The sequence below is a fragment of the Cynara cardunculus genome (genome assembly GCF_001531365.2).
Source record: "Cynara cardunculus var. scolymus isolate 2C chromosome LG 2, CcrdV1, whole genome shotgun sequence".
NCBI classification, from domain to species: domain Eukaryota; kingdom Viridiplantae; phylum Streptophyta; class Magnoliopsida; order Asterales; family Asteraceae; genus Cynara; species Cynara cardunculus.
Window position 1 is genome coordinate 6,483,861 of NC_037529.1, and position 17,080 is coordinate 6,500,940.

A 17,080-nucleotide genomic window follows, 5' to 3' on the forward strand; every position below is an offset into this window, starting at 1 on the left:
TCTTTTTTTAATAAATTCTTTTAGTATGGCCTATGTAGCAAAAGGTTGTCTTTCTAAGAGTTAGTGACCAGACCACTTCCCAAAAGTGGATTATAATCGTCTAAAACTTGTGAAGATTTGGTTATGTATGCAACTTTTGAGCCCATTTATTTATTCCTTTCCAATATTTGTACAAACCAAAGGGAAGATTAGAACTTTATGACTTGCTTAGGCTGGCTTCCGTGCTTTCCGAGTGCCTTATCCAACGCCGTGTGAAATTCGCTGAAGGGAACAAGCTCCATGCTGCAAAACCAGTAGTATTTTTTAGGATCACTATCCAATGGAAGAGCTAAAACCAAAGTATATCCCACAGAGGATGTGTCTTTTGAGTTAGAGAGGTTGCTTACGTGTGAAGACAAGTGAGAAAAATAGCATAGGTGGTGTGTGCTAACACATAATAAATACGTGAACACAAAAAGAAGGGGACTCGTACTGATGAGAATTTTACTCCACGGGAAATGGAACAATAAACAAACAAAAGGCTTTTTATAATTTCATTTTTTATCACAGATATTTCATTTATAGTTCCTAGAGCTCCTTGTAAGGCTTGTTGGAAAATCCGCTGTCGTACTTGATTACTCGCGTGGTGGTGTCAATCAGTATGCCTTATTCGTCTTTCACAATAAGATAAAATTTTCCTTTTTTTTTTCTTCCCAAAAGTGGATTATAATCGCCTGATTGGTTTGAGTTTGACTCCAAATGTCAAAAGTACCAGGAGGTCCTAGGTTCAAATCCAAGGAGAAACAAAAATCCCCTTATGGCCACGGAGGTTCAAATACGGTGACTCCAGACTATCTGGAAAGCAGGTGGTCGCCCTGGGATTAGTCGGCTCGCATAGCGGGTTGGATATCCAGGTTAATAATTTTTTTTCTTCCCTTTTTTGGGTTGGATTACTAAACTTTAGTTATCCAATTGCTTCAATTTGAATTATCCAATTGCGCACAAGGGACAAAAGATAAAACAAACAAGGAATCACAGATTGCAGTACTGACAACTACTTGAGCATGAAGAAGCATAGGGCTAAAACAAGAAGAAATAAGACGCACGTAGACAAGGCATGAAAAGGAAAAACTAAAACAACTTTCTATCTATATCATGAGGCTCTGTGCTTATGTGCCACCTCCTTCCAACCCTCTATCTTAGAATCTCTGCACAACACAACCTCTACCCCAAATGATAAGAGTAGTTGTTTCCCCCAAGACCCCGGCGTGTGCAACAGTGTGAGCAAAACGGAAGGAAGAAGAAAGAAAAGCAGCAAATAGGAAAGGCAGAATGAAACATATAGAAAGTAAGGAAACACAGACAACCATCCAGCTACCCTAGTCATATAAGGCACATGCTGAACGCGAATTGCTTAGAACGCCTAGTTCAATGGCACCTGATAGCCAAGAGAAATGAGAAGGATCTAGTGACTTGTCAATGTAAAGTTTGTGAAAATTACAACCACCGGAGATGGCCTGTAACAAATTTCTGGAAAGAGGGCCTTCAGTATTCAAGAAACCACACTTAAATGTGGCCACAACACATAAAATGACCATCAGGTCGTGTTTCAGGTTACCGAAGATGCTCAAGGAGCCATGAGGTCTAACATGGTCTGATTGGAACTGTCGCTGCAGGATTGAATCTCAGAATGCTATTCGATTTTTTATACCGTTGAAACATATGCATGCTTAATGCTTCTCTAATTTCAAAGAAAATATAACAGACAACATGAATAAACGACTTACTCATATTTCAATTTTCCTTCACGAACCAAGCCCAAAAGGTAATCTATCATTTCTCTGCACTCTTCTGTTTTACCTGCACTAATCCATTTTTGCAACCAGAATCCTTTCAAGGAAAGCTCCTGCAATATATGAGTTATGAGCATAAACAAAAACCAAACTAACCCAACATATCCAACTCAGAGGTGGGGTTGTGGGTGGTGGGATGTACGCAGACCTAACCTCTACTCTAACGAATAGAGTGGCTGTTTTCACAATTATGAGCATAAACATGTACATACGAAAGGTACAGGATATTAAAACTTGATAGCTTTCAAAAAAGGGGTCCTCCAATTTGTGTTCTGAGTTGTTTTTTGGGTAAAAAACTTGTATCCTGTGTTAGTCTTCACATATATGTGGATGAGGATAGGATTGATTTTCCAACTTCTTTTGGTTTCTGGCATTTCAGGAAGCCACCACCCCTTTGCAGGGAATTAAGCTTGTTCTCCAAAAGGTATTCCATTTCTTATCAAATGTATGACACCCACGAATGTTACTACTACTACTACTACCCATGGAATAAACATGGGAGATGATACACATCCTCTCTTTTAGGAAAAGAACCGTCCAGATCTTAAAATCTTCAACATTGTAAAATCTATAACTTTTCGATCAAAGAACTTTTTTTGTCTTGGTCCCAATTCAACACTCTACTTAACCCGCTAGTCACTTGTGTAAATAAAAATATATACTTGTTTCTTTTTCTTGTGGAGAAAAAAAGAAGGCATACACACGGTTATTAAGATGCCACCATAGTTGATCTTATTAGGGTGGTAGAACCGAGCTTAATACAAGTTCAATTATTATTCCCTTGATCCAAAAAAGCATCTTGCTAAGAGTATAAAAGTTAAGAAAACCTTTTATCATTTTGTAAATTTACAAGGAACAAGCAATATCTTGCAGGTGATAACTTTGATCATCAGATACCAATGGATGATAAACTGGTTACATACTTTAAATATGAAGGACGAAGTTGATACAGTTATAGGCTTCTTAGCCATTCCACCATAGGTCACCATCGTTCCACCCTGCCTGAAACCATTATTAGTATTCTAATTGAAGGAATACCTTAGAACAAGATGATATATATAAAGCTTACTCTCACCTTAAGAATTTGAGTACCAAAGAAGCAGCATTACCACCAACACAGTTAAATCCCAAAGCAGGTTCAGGTACATTACCCTGGAACATGAGCAAGAAGTGTGTGAGGAGACCAAGTTGAGCATAGTTGTAAAGGCACCCCTTTCCTACACAAGGTCCATGTGGTGTTGTTGGGGGTTCGGATGCTAGACGGCTGAAAGAATGAACGAATAACAACAAATTGTACTAATTAATAGATTCAAATAAAAACATACCAAAAGACTCTTAATATTCTTCACTTCAAGCTGGCTCTCAGTATACACTTCATCAGCACCAAGTTTCTTGAGTTTCTCTTTCGCTTCATCTGACCCGGTCCTACAAGTGAACACAATCCATAAATCAGTTTAAGAAACAGTTAAAACAGTAAGCCTAAGTATTACTTTTCTTTGGTAAAAGTAGGCCTAAAACATAGAAAGACGATTGGTTATTAACCTGTCCCTTATGATATTAATGGTATGAATGCCACGAATTTTAGCAAGCTGAATGACACATTGCCCAACCATACTGGTTGCTCCGTTTTGCACAATTGCGTCTCCTATTCATGTACAACTCGTCAGGTAAAAGCACATTATAATATGCAAATATAATGCCACCAAACAGTGTAGCACCTGCTTTGAGTTCCACATAGTCCTCTATCATCCTTAAGGCAGTCAAAGGATTAATTGTGACTGTGGCAGCATATTCCACTGGCGTATATCTATCAATTTTGTGCCACAAACTTTTATCTTTAACAACATGTGTCTGCCATGTCCCTAAGAAGAAAATATTGTGTGGTCAGCAGAAACTTAATACTATTAGAAAGAGAACTTTGTGAAACATTCCACTGAAGACAAGCACTAGCAACTGAAAGTAATTATTCACAATTAATACATCTTGACCAAAAGCTTTAGCAATTTAAATTGGGAATCTAATTTTATACTTCGTTTCGTTTTTTCTACAAATATTTTTCCCTCTTTTTATTTTCTTAGAACTTGAGGTCCACCGTTTAAAGGGAAAGCTCTTCGAAAGAGAAGTATCTGTCATTCTGTTGTCACCTCAGAAATTTTTTCTTGGGATGATATGGTCTAGGATATGTGTTACACATAATTGTATGATGATAACTGTACTTCAAAAGAATCATACTATGATTGAGAATATATTATTATAAAAGGCAATGTCTGTGATAGAAGAAGACAATCAAACATGGATCCTGTAATAATCAAAGATATGATTACTTCCATACAAACATGGATGCTGAAATTCAAGAAGATTCATATAGCTGATAGAAGATACTTGGGCATTGAATTGACGCCATGAGCCTTCACCAGATACTAGCTTGTGGGTCCCAGATGCATGAAGGCTTGTCCCTTCCCTCCTCTTTCTCTTGTTTTCATCTTCTCAGGTTTGGTTTCAACTATGCATGATGCATGATGCAAAACCAATGGCATGATTTGTATGTGTATCATATTGTAGAAAGAGGCTATCATCATTAATTGAAATCAAAAGTTGGATTTCTTTTAAAGTGGAACTAAAGAGCATGGCATAAACTATATAATTTAGAAAAACTCATGATAGCAAGAATGAAGAGTCTACCAGCTGATGGTGGGGACGCCATGACCAAATCTCCTGGAGAAAGACCTTGTACTGCTGAGCCTACAGAGTGTACTTCTCCAACACCCTCATATCCCCCAACAGCAGGCACCGGTGGCCTCACAGGGTAGACACCTACAAGGCCATATAAAAGATCAATGCACGTAAGATCTCAATAATCATATACATATGCACCAGGCAGTTAATAAAAAATGCACCATCCAAATACAACCCAAAGAGCTCATATCTTCATAAACGAAAATTTTCAGTGATTTTGCATTCTAGACTACAATTTTAAAGCACCCAGCTTCCTTGTCTATATCAACAAGAACCTAGTATCAAGATAGCATATCAATGGATAACTACCCCCAGGATATCTTGAGGATGATAATTGGAGGAATGTGGTGAGTGATTTTGAGTCGATGTGAGCAATATGGAGAAAGGCATGTGATTATGTGAACGTGATGGCTGAGTGTGAAACTATGAAGAGCAAAGCAGAAAAACCAAATGCTATCCAAGAGATTATGAGCATTGAGCTCTTTTTGTAAAATGGTACCAACATCGAGAAATGAACATTATGTGCTTTGAACTACAGAACAGATTGTTGAATTGCTAATAGCATAGACACTTGAGTCCAAAGCATGAAATTTCAAACTAACACTATCCTTACTGCCTTTTCTTTTTTATAGCTAAACATATTACAGAGATTGTTTGTGCTTCCATCTGGTAACTATTGGCAAAGGATTAATGAACCGAAAAACACATAGCATCCACCGTTCATGATAATGAAGATATAGGACATATGTTATTAAAGAAATTCCACCGACAACCGTATCACACTTTTGCCGGTTTAAGAATCAATCAAAAGCATTTCTAGCAATTTATAAAAAGAAATTTATGCAAATTGAAAATAGGATTGAGAGTGCCAGAGTGGTCTGTCCAATTATGGTATTTAAATAAATACTACTAAGATCGGATACATATGTGCCATTTCAAACCTTCAATTCTGTTAACGTCGGATGGATTGATCGGAGAAGCAAGCATTTTAACACACACGTCATTTTCTTTAACTTCAACCGGAGGAAGTTCGATCACTCTGCACACAGATATAACAGTTTCAGCATTTGTTAATTGAAAATGTAATAGAAAGCCAGCTTATTATAAGAGAGTATATGACTTTGTGACAGTATCTGGAGGACCGTGATTCTCATAGAAGACCGCTGTAGACGTCGGTGACATGAGGGCGGAAAAAGCCCTAACCTTGCAGAAGGTTTGAATTCGAGGACGGTGAAACTGAGAGAGCGTCGACGTTCCATGGATGGGTTTTAGAGTGAGAAACCTAGCACACGCCATTGCTGTGGAGCTCGATTTTCTAGATTCGTATAGGCTGCTACACTACATCGGCGACTTTCACCTCCGATGCTAGCCTGAATGTGTATAACAACCCTTTGTAACTTGTAACGTATATATTTATCCCGAAGCAACTAGAACATGCTCTCTCTCTCTCTCTCTCTCTCTCTCTCTCTCTCTCCCTCTCCCTCCCTCCATATTTTAAGGTCTTTTAGATTGTTTATTTGCAATAATTTATTTTTTTTATAAAAACATTTATTAATTTATTATAAGTTAAAAGAGTTTAATTTTTTCAAAAATTCTTTATTACCGGTTTGACACCGATATAATGTTTATTCAAACATTTAAAAATGTTTATTACCGGTATCATACCGGAATAAGTTAATAAATTATTTTTATAAGCAATTCCAAACACCCCCTTAGTTGTTATAGAAAAGTTCAAAAAACGTCATGAACATAAGTATGTTATTTTAAGTGATTAAGTTCTTAAATTATTTTTTTAAATGATAAAACCATTAAACTTTCTCATTTTGAACGATTAAGCCTCTGAACTATTTTTTGAATGAAAAAACCATTAATCATTCAAAATGAGAAAATTTAATGATTTTTTCATTTAAAAAATAGTTTAAAGACTTAATCATTCAAAACGGAAAATTTTAACAGTTTATTCTTTCATAAAACTAATTCTTCATATTAGGTTTTTATAAATTTTTCTCTAGATTTTATAATTACTATGTTTTTAGAATATGCGTTTACAACATTTTTAAATAAAAAGTAGAATATAAATAATTTAATATATTTATTCATTTATGTTCAACTATATTTTAACTTTTTAACCAAAAATTGTATTAATTTTTATTTTAAAAAAATTATATTTCTCTTGTATCACAAGACATGGATGTTCATGAGTTGGGTTGGTCGGGTTGAAGACATTTAAACAACTCAATTCAATACTTACGGTTTTAAAAATCTTAACCCAACCCAACTCGAACCAAAGTGCAACATAACCCAACCCGTATGGGTTGGTCGGGTTAGTCGGGTTGATACTTTGGTACATTAAAATATTATTCTAATCTAGAATATGTTATTTCTCTACTCATAATTTCTTTTTCATCATCAACCATTTGATACAACTTATCCATACTTTTTACGTATATCACATTCAGTTAGTTTTCTCAATTTACATATATATGTTCACAATTACTGAACATATATACGAATGAGTTATATAAATATGTGAATAAATTGAAAATATTTGCATATGAAAAACATACATGATAGTGTAATTGTCTAATGTACATATTAATAGAAATTCAACAATCATATTAAATCCAAGAAATAAAAGGATATCGGGTTGGGTTGAGTTCAAATAATAGTAACCCAATATCAACCAAATACCTACGGTTTGACAATTTTACAACTCGGTTAGATATCAGATTGTTTCGGGTTGAATTTTTTCATGTTATATTGGGTTGAGTTGATCGGGTTGGTCGGGTTTTTGAACATTCCTATCACAAAGGGCATGTACCCCTGTAATATGCTAAGATGTACAAATATAATATAAATTAATGATGGAAAATTAATACAACTCTTTATTAAAAAAATATGATTTATATTAAAATAGAAAATTAAAGTTAATGATTAAACAACATTTGATAATTAAAGATCCTGAGTTAGCATCTGTATTATATAAAATAATAAATAAATAAATAAATTATTAGTTATATAGGGTAAGGACCATATGTAAATAATTGCATTTTTAGAAACTTTGTAACCCTCTCCTAACCAATGAGAATTTTCCCTTTTTTGGGTTTGAGGGCAAAAGTGTCTTTTTACTATTTAATCAATATTTTGGGATATTTATGAATTTTTTAATTATTCTTTTTGTAAATTATCTGGTCGATTATGCAGTAATCTTTGTTTGCGTTTCTTCGTCAATGGCGGGTTCGAATTAGGCTTCTGCTGTTGAGTGTGTTTCGTTAAATGAAACACACAAAATCATGAGTTTTTGCATGATGAAAAACAAATGAAATCTTGACTGTTTTCGCCATCAATGGAATCTTAAAATCATTCCAATAATCATGAGTTTTTTGTGTTCGTAAAACCATGAAATCACGAGTTTTTTCGTATCACAAAACCATGAACTCATGAGTTTTTTCATTTACGAAACCATACAATCACGAGTTTTTCGTATTTTTTGTAATAGATTTTCTTAACGTAATTTTTAGCATCTGATTTTAAGATTTATTTATGAAACAAATTAGATAATGGAAAAGTTTTCAGGAGCTCTTTTTAGGAAATTTTTTAAGAAATGTTTAGAAGCTCTTTTTGACCATTCTACCCTTCCAACGTCTTTTCATTAAATGGCCGTATTAAATAGGATGTTTATAAATAAATCAACCTTTAGCTATAAATATTTAGATCTATAGATGCTCCTAAAATGTGTCATAACTTAAAGAATGCACGTTTAAAAAGTCATCGGGCTCACCCTATTTAGTAGGGCCATAACCATTTATTTGCACCACCAACTTATAGGCCTCGTCGTTTGACGTTTTCATTTCAAACCCTCGATTTAGGTTTAAAAGGTCGGAAACGCTAAAAAAATTCTCTTTTTATTACAGTAAAATTATTCTCTTCGTTTCAAAATAAATGTTCATAATGAAAAACGCATATAGTCTTAGAAAAGGACATTTTTACCCTTAATGATACAAGAAAATTGAGTATAATATTTGTTGATATAATTCGTATGGTCAAATAATAAAACGAATAATGTTGGCAGTAAATTCGGGCCTAAAAATTATACATTGTACCCAAATGTTAGAAATTACAAAATTTGTTCCTAGGCTACTTTTTAGAACCCCCATTTTAGATTTTTAGACTATTGATTTTATTTGCATAATTTGTCTAAAATAATTATTTATTAACGTTTTGGTTCTTATGTTATTAGTATTAATAAGAATTTGTTAAAAGAATGACATTTGATTTGGTCTTTTTAACGCACTGTGTGATCTTTCATAAGTATGTAAATGATGCGAGTCGAGCTCGATTATCAAGCTCGAACTCGACTCGAAAACTCGCAAATAATTAAAAACTAAACTCGATAGCAATTTCTCAAGCTCGAACTGGATTCGAAAACTCACAAATGGTTAAAAACTAAACTTGATTCAAACTTGATTGCAATTTTTTTTAACTTAAACTCGAGCTCGAGCTCGAATTCGTTTGAAGCTTGAACTCCTACTCGAATCAAGCTCCAATTCGAACTCGAATCAAGCTCGAACTCAAATTAAGCTCACATGTCGAAATTTATGAAATTTTAGGGTATTCTCTTATAAATTATAAAACTCAAAAAATGTTCTCTTAAATTTTAAAAAACTAAAGGGATACACCTCAAACTTCATCATAAAAAGACAAAGTTACAAACTTCATTCACCTCTCTTTCTTTTTATAACATATATTTATCTTTTTCTTACTATCTCTCTTCCATCGTGAGACAACTTCACAAAACTTCTATAGTTTTTTTTTTATCTTTTTTAATTATGATTTTAATAGAAAAAACTATTGATTAGTTTTTATAGTTAAAAATGCACAATATTGTTCAAATATATTTAAAAATGTAAGACATTTTTATTACATTATATTATACATGCATATTATATTATAAAGCTGATTATATTTTTAAAACTAATTATATATAAAAAAAATGAGTATCTTACGAACTTCCTAAGTCGAGTATTGGGTAGCTTGACTCGACTCGTTAATATGTCGAGTTGAGTTTGAGTTTGAGTTTGAGTCGAGCCTATTCAAGTCGAGTGTTGACCGAGTTTTGACCAAGTCGATCTCGAGTAGCTCGCGAGTTGTCTCGTATCATTTTCACCCATGAATTCTTTCATGGTGCACATAAGATGTGCTTACCGTGTTAGATGCAAAATCCCAACAAGTCCTACAATTTTTGGCACGGACTCGAATCGAGAAGTAAAGAAATCAGTGTGGTTCACTAAGAACTCTATTGAATTCGAGTTGTTTCTATGGAAAGCTTATGTTTTCTTTTTGGGTTCCATTAGTTGCTTATGATGTTACAAAAAGAGTTGGTATGTTAATGGAGTTGAATACAAGGCCTTAAGGGCGTTGAATCGAAGAAGATTGATTAAACACATCGTTGATTAATATACACGTTGGTATTGTTGTAACGCAAGAAAAATGAAGAGTTTGGTAGTTGGAATGGTCAAAAAAAGGGCTAGAATGTGCAACTACGCTCCACTGCTATACAATGGCAGACTCAGGAATTTCTTTAAGCGGGTGCACCTTTAAGGTGAATCAATTGTCCGTAAAAAAATCGCGGTTTGACATGGATAGAAAGTCAACGTGGTTTATAGGGAAAAGTCAATTTTGTCGATTTAGAGAATAAAATACATTTTTTCAAATGAAATTGAACTTGACCCTTAAAATAAATATATGTTGTTTTGAAAATGAGATAAAGAACGAGAATTTTTAAAAGACTTGATTTCGGAAAGGAAAATAACTCATGAAAACAAATAATAAAATCAAAACGGGATTAAAGTTAACAAAAAGTTGTCTTGACACAGTGATAGTACCGAGTAAATGTGCTGGCCCTGTAGTCTAAAATTAAAAGACAAAAAATTAAACTTCACTTGAAAGATTCAATCTCATGACCACTTACATGTAGAGCGGTAATCCAACCATTCCTCTCATGCTTAATTTCCATTATAAATTAGGTTTCAAAGTATTTAAGGGCACCCCTCAAAATCAAGCGAGTGCATCTTTCAGACAGCTAATCTTTTTCTCTTGTAGTAATCGAGGGAGCGGATGTACGAGAACCCGATCAGCTCCTAATAGATCCAGCCCTGCTGCTATACATAGTTACAATTTCACAAACGTTATTGTTTTGTTTCAGTATTGAACATTCATAGTTCATTAAATATTATGCTATGTTATGTTAGATCTAGATGTTGTCGAAGTATTGGGATGTTATTTCTATTTATGTTGTAAGAGATTTTGTTGGTTAGTTAAACTTAGATGGTGAACGTCAACTAGATAACTGAATTAACACAAGTTAAAATTTAGATGGTGAACGTCGACTATATAACTGAATTAACACAAGTTAAAATTTAGATGTGGTAAAATGAACGAGTTAGATAATGGGTAAAATTAGTTTCAATCAGTATGTGTGGGGTCGGATCAAGACTGGATTGATCGGTCAATATTTTTGTTTTATCCATTCTTTAATTTTAATGTATTAGATATGATTATAAAAGCTATATTATCAAAATAATATTTCTTTAATAAAATAATTTAGAATGTTATACGTTTTATTCATTCATATGAATGAGTTCAAATCACTCATATGGTCTGGTTTTCGCAAAATATTCTCAGACATGCTTTTGTTCTTTGGGTTGCCATAAAACAGTGTCTCAAGACGCATGATAAACTTCGGTTTTGGGAAGCCTTCCCTAATTTGTGTTGTGGTTTCTGTCATAATGAGCTTGATTCCCACCAGCGTCTTTTCTTTGAGTGCTTCTTCCTTAATCAGGTTTGGAATAGTCTTAAACCCAAGCTGAACCTTCATAATGTTCCGGATGATTAGACTAACATCATTAAAGTCTATCAGCAAGCCATAAAAGGCAAGACCATCTGGTTTATTATTCACAGATTAGTGCTTGCTAGAGCCGTCTACCATGTTTAGCAGGAAAAATACGATCTTATCTTCAAAAATGAAAGAAGATCTTATGACATGATGGTCAAATCCATCTTTGATGATGTCCGATCCAGACTGATTGGCCTTACTATGAAGCCTTCTCCGACAGTTGTATGTGCTACAAATTGTCTGGAATTTTCCCTAGTGGTTGGTTCATTTATTCTCCCCCCTCTCTCTTCCTTCCCCTCTCTCTCTTCTGAGCTTTGCTCCTTTTTGGTAGTTGCTTCGGTTTAGTCTCCACTCGAGTGTTGGCCTTGTTTTTATTTTTATGTCTTTTTTTTTTAAATCTCGTTTTAATTTTTTTTCTTGATTAGAGGCCCCCCTCTATATCAAAAAAAAATTATTATTCATAATTAAGGTTACAAAATGGTATAAGGTGTGGCGTAACGGCAATGTCAAACCTTATGAGATATGGTGAGGTCATGACGTGACTTACGACAACAAATCTGTATATTATTTATATAAACATATATATTCTACCGTTACTCAACAAGTCAAATATATTAAACAATTTAAATCAGATTATACAGGAAACTGAAAAGTAAGACATTGGAAATATAATTTCAAATATCATGTTACAAAAACCGTGTATTGGGTCATGATGTGCTACATACTTAACGTGGTGTGAGACAAGAGTCATGAGTCATGGTATGCTATGAAAACTGTCATGATGAGCATATTAAACTGTTTATAACATTTAGAAATGCAATAATAATAGTGATATTTCAACAGGAAGGGTAATGTTCTTAGGAGATGTTTCGCAGTTGCTGAATGGTTTGATGTAGAATAATTAAGTGGTCAAAATGATTAAAAAGCTCTTATGGTATAATACAAAATGAAATATAACTTGTTGGTAATAATTTACAATGAAATTAGAGTGCTGAATGGTTAAAAGAGTCCCATGATATAAAATCATTCAGATGATTTTAGAACCATTAAAAACAATTTTTTTTTGTCAAACAAAATTCATCTCTTAGCGATTCAGAGGTTAGCTCTTAATGAAATTATTAAGAGGTAAACAAAAATATGAATTATATTTTGTTAACTTTTAACATCCACATAGATTGTTCGGTTTCACTTTTGACCCGATTGAGCCTGTTCGTTCTCATTGGTCACGTGTTAGCACGTGCAATGAGATTTGGCGCCTAAAAACGTTGAGGTGGGCAATAACAAAACATGAAATCATAGCAAACACACGCTCACAGACTTCCGATCCAAAAATCCCTACTCTTGATTGGATGCAGCGGTTTCAGATCACTAAGCAGTCATGGAGGAAGAGGTCCATGTCTGCCACCGATCTCACCGGCGAACTTCCCATCTATAATCCGGCTTCTGCAATTGGCCGGAACTGGAGCTCAAGATCAGTGGTAAAATACAATCGAATTCATCTCGTTCCTCTTGTTGTCATGCTCTGCTTCTTCATCCTCTGGTGCTTCAGTTCTCCTGGTATTTCTATCTTATATATATTCTACAATTATCTTACCATCAACAATGATTTCAATTTCGCTCAAATTTTCGTCCGTCCAATTATGCTAGTCGATGTAATTTACCTATAGCCATGTGTGTGTGTGTGTGTTTGGAATTGCGATTGTGATTTTATTTTAGTTAGTTTTTATAGGTAATCAGGCCTTGATCACAAGTGATCGAGTGTTGTAACTCTAAACAATGGCAAACGTGGAGATCAATCTGAATATGAGACAATTATAAAACCCTAGGAAAGTATGATGGTAAGTTGATGAAGAGGATTTTTCTAGGTTTTAAGGGATGGAGGGAGTTATACTCTGTACGATGGTACACTCAATTGCGGGATTCTGGACGATGATTAAGGTCAATTTGATCATTTTAGAATGGTGCTTTGTGCTATTAAACTTGGTTTGTAGTTTTTCTGTGATAAAGTTTGTTAGATATCCGAATTGTTAAATTCCAGTATCTCTATATCTGATAATCATCACTTGTTTTGTTAGTGGAGATGGAAACCAAGGATGGGAAAACTAATTTCGTCCCCAGAACCAAGAAGCCACCGCAAGAGAGTGAAGCAACAGATGTTGATCTTACTGTGTTGGCATTAGAAAGTCCACCAAATGGTTTCTTGTCGCTTTCTGATGAGCCAAACTCCTCAGTAGCTCATCATAATCAGCATAATGTGTCATTCTTGGATTCCCATGATCATAATGCATCATTAACAGATTCTCATGAGCCAAACGCCTCCTATTTAGTTTCTCATGAGATACAAGCCCCATCCTCAGTTTCGCAGGATCCAAGTGCCTCATTCTCTGATCCTCATGAACCCAATGAGCTGCTCTCCAATTTACATGAGCTAAATGCATCATCCTCAGATTCCCATGATGCAAAACTCTTGATCTCGGTTTCTCAAGTGTCAAGAATCTCAAATCTAGGCAGAAGCATTGGAGCTGCCCCACAACCTAGTGGAGGAGGCTGAAGAAGGTTAGGATCTTCCTCCTGCTTTTCTTTTTCTCATAAGTGTTGTGCGGGAAACCATTAAACTGCTAGGCTCTTTTTCTTTCATTCAATGTCTGCTATAATTAGACGAAAGTAGGAGTATGCATAGAAGAATACATCAAGATAAGTTCGTTCTGTTATACCTTAGCATTGAACAATATAGATCAAGGGAATATAGGTTCAATACAAAGTTTTGATCTAGATAAGACCTATACCAAAAGAAAGAAGAGGAAGAAAAAGCAGAGAAAATTACTAGTATTTTGCTACAATGATTAATCAATAATTTGGTTTCATTTCATAGTTTGTTGATGATATGCTTAGAAGCTGGGAAACAATATGAATCTTGTAAGGCTCAGTTTTGTTGAAAAACAGCATTGACATTGATCCTTATTCCCCTATGTCATCCAAGTACATATATTAGAGATCAATCTCTTCACTTGTATTTTATGTGTATACATATGCATTAAACCCTTTGAGAATCAACTTAACAAATTTGGAGAAAAAACAGTGAAATGGGACTCGAAAACTGAAAACAGATGAACAGTGGATAACGAACATGTCAATCAATATATCTGAGATCTATACGGTAGATAGTGCGTGTGTACCTTCGTCCAACTAAGGGGCCGTTTACCAAATGCTTACCAGGTAAGCGCTTAGTGGTTGTCACTTGCCTTAGCGGGTGGCATGACAAGAACCAGGAATCTTACCCGACCCAGTTAGAGACATAGTAAGGATTGACAATCTTACCCAGTAAGTGAGGGAGAAGACTCTTATCGGGTCGAAAGCGCTTAGCCAACAATCCGTTTTGATGGCCGAGAATGTTACCCGATAGGGTAGGTGAGGGTGGTGACTATTACCAGCAAGCACTTAACTGGTAAGTGTTTGGTAAACGGTCCCTAAGAATATATTCCTTGTTTAAGACCACAGTTGCATCAATTTTTGTAGGAGATTACATCTTCCATTTGTAAAAAGGGTAGCTTTTTCAATGAATAGGGTTTCAAATATTTAACATGTTAATATGTATTGTACCACTTATCCATACATAAACAAGCATTTCATATAACATTTATACAATAAAAGCATTCACTAGTAGTCTAATACAAGCAGCGATAGATCGTAGAGACGTTGACGAGTTACTAAAGTTGTTAAGGTTAAGCGAATGAATTCAATTTTTTTTTATATCTATAATTAGGAAATCTGAAAGTAAGATAATTAAAAATTTAAGAATCAAAATATGTTGTATTATTGATTAAACTTAATTAATAAATAATTAAAAATTTAAGAATCAAAATATGTTGTATTATTGATTAAACTTAATTAATAAATAATTAAAAAAATAAGTTGGCATGGTACGATATTACTATGATAAACGACTTCTAATACCACATACTAACCAAGTTTTGATAGTTGGTACCAACGATTTAGATTTATACCAACAAAATTGGTACGGTTGGTACGAAAATTGATTAGTTTAATTTGGTAGGTACTTGAGAGGCCTACATTTTAACGATCTTCGGTCTCAATTCGACGCACACCATATAACATTTTATCCAAGAACAAAGCTTCACAAACAATTTTCATTATCATTATAATAGCAATCATTTTGACTCATTGTTTTATTATTATTATTATTGTTTATTACTATTGCTATTATTATTATTATTATTGAACAATAATAAAATTGACAACTCAACATTCTATATAATTAGTTTTAAAGACAATTCGATACCCACATCATCAAATATTACGAGATCAGTAGGTTTAAAAATTGACAACTTGTGAAGAAAAAATTGTAAAATCTGATCCAATTATTGTAATCGATTAGTTAACATGTTGGTTAACCGTATTATGAAACACGGAAAAAAATCATTGGCTTATCAAATTATCTATTGAGCCGTGAAAAATATCATAGATCGAGAGAAAAATATATTTGTTACACAATTACAGAAAATAGGAACTAAATCAAATTTTGTTGTATCTTCTTTTTATTAAACATTTAGGTAAAACTCTTAAATTTGAAGAGTACAATATCTATAAAGCATTAAAGCATCTCCAGCAACACAGGAACTAAATCAAATTTTGTTATATTTTCTTTTTATTAAACAACAACATTGTCATTTTAGAAATTGAAGATTTTGAAAAAATTTACTTCATCAGCTATATTAAATTCTTCTTTAAAATATACAAAAAATTAGAGAAATCTTCAAATTTAAAAGAAAAGCCCGATCACTACAAACGGTTTTGTTTGAAAGGCCAATCAATTAATCAAGTACATATAATGTATTTGATTTATTTAGTATCTTATTTCTTATTTATTTATAATAATTAATTATTTATAAATTAAAAAATATATATATAGACATGTGAATCCAAATGCCTTGATCCATTTTAACTGTATCCAGTTTCAGCCATCCATGAATGATGGAAACGAATAGGACTCGCTAAGAACATCCACGATAAAAGTTGAAACATCGTCTGTTAGATAAACTAACAACCTTATGGATCATCTGATTTGACCTGCATGACTCAAATTTAGGGATGCATAAATTGCCACAACCTAACTACCAATCTGGAGAATCACGTAGCAAGATATTCTTCTCGATCGACTACCCACAACAGAGTCATTCGTATCCATGAGCAACTGCCCGCAACAACACATTAAGTAACATTTCCAATTTTTGCAGCCAAAATCCGAAACGCCACTGCAAAAACCTTCACAAACTTTAAGTTATAAATATGTTTCCAAATTTATTGAGAAATGGACTACCCTTGGTTGGCTGGTTTTAGGAGCTGTTTAGTAAATGCTTACCATATAAACACTTTCCAAATAAGCTCTTACCGAGTGTCACTTATCATATCGGGTAACAAGAACTAAGAATCTTACCCGATAAGAGATATAGCAAGGACCCAAAATGTTACCTGCTAATTGAGGGAAAATACTCTTACCTAGTAAACGCTTACCGGATAAAAGACATTTACTAACAATCTATTTTGATGGCCAAGAATGTGTATATGCACCTGACCCGGTAAACGTTTGGCAACCGAC

At 34.0% G+C, this 17,080-nt stretch overlaps 1 protein-coding gene across 1 annotated transcript; it reads right to left on the reverse strand.

The window, feature by feature from the left end:
• Positions 1 to 125: 125 nt before the first annotated feature.
• Positions 126 to 6,000, reverse strand: LOC112506962 (enoyl-[acyl-carrier-protein] reductase, mitochondrial). Its single transcript, XM_025111315.1, has 10 exons — positions 5,689 to 6,000; positions 5,510 to 5,607; positions 4,515 to 4,646; positions 3,551 to 3,694; positions 3,375 to 3,477; positions 3,158 to 3,257; positions 2,908 to 2,984; positions 2,756 to 2,834; positions 1,767 to 1,885; positions 126 to 282 (listed from the first exon to the last, which is right to left on the reverse strand). The coding sequence occupies exons 1-10, from the start codon at positions 5,862 to 5,864 to the stop codon at positions 189 to 191; spliced, it is 1,122 nt and encodes a 373-aa protein (XP_024967083.1). The 5' UTR covers positions 5,865 to 6,000; the 3' UTR covers positions 126 to 188.
• Between the last annotated feature and the right edge of the window lie 11,080 nt (positions 6,001 to 17,080).

Bases quoted from the DNA above. Each gene is read 5' to 3' on its own strand.
- LOC112506962 (XM_025111315.1), bottom strand. From the start codon at position 5,864: ATGGCGTGTGCTAGGTTTCTCACTCTAAAACCCATCCATGGAACGTCG. The intron at 3,695-4,514 runs GTAGACTCTTCA...TTTTCTTCTTAG, and splicing joins GGCGTCCCCACCATCAGCTG to GGACATGGCAGACACATGTT. The intron at 283-1,766 runs GTAAGTCGTTTA...CTGGTTTTGCAG, and splicing joins GAAGGAAAATTGAAATATGA to CATGGAGCTTGTTCCCTTCA.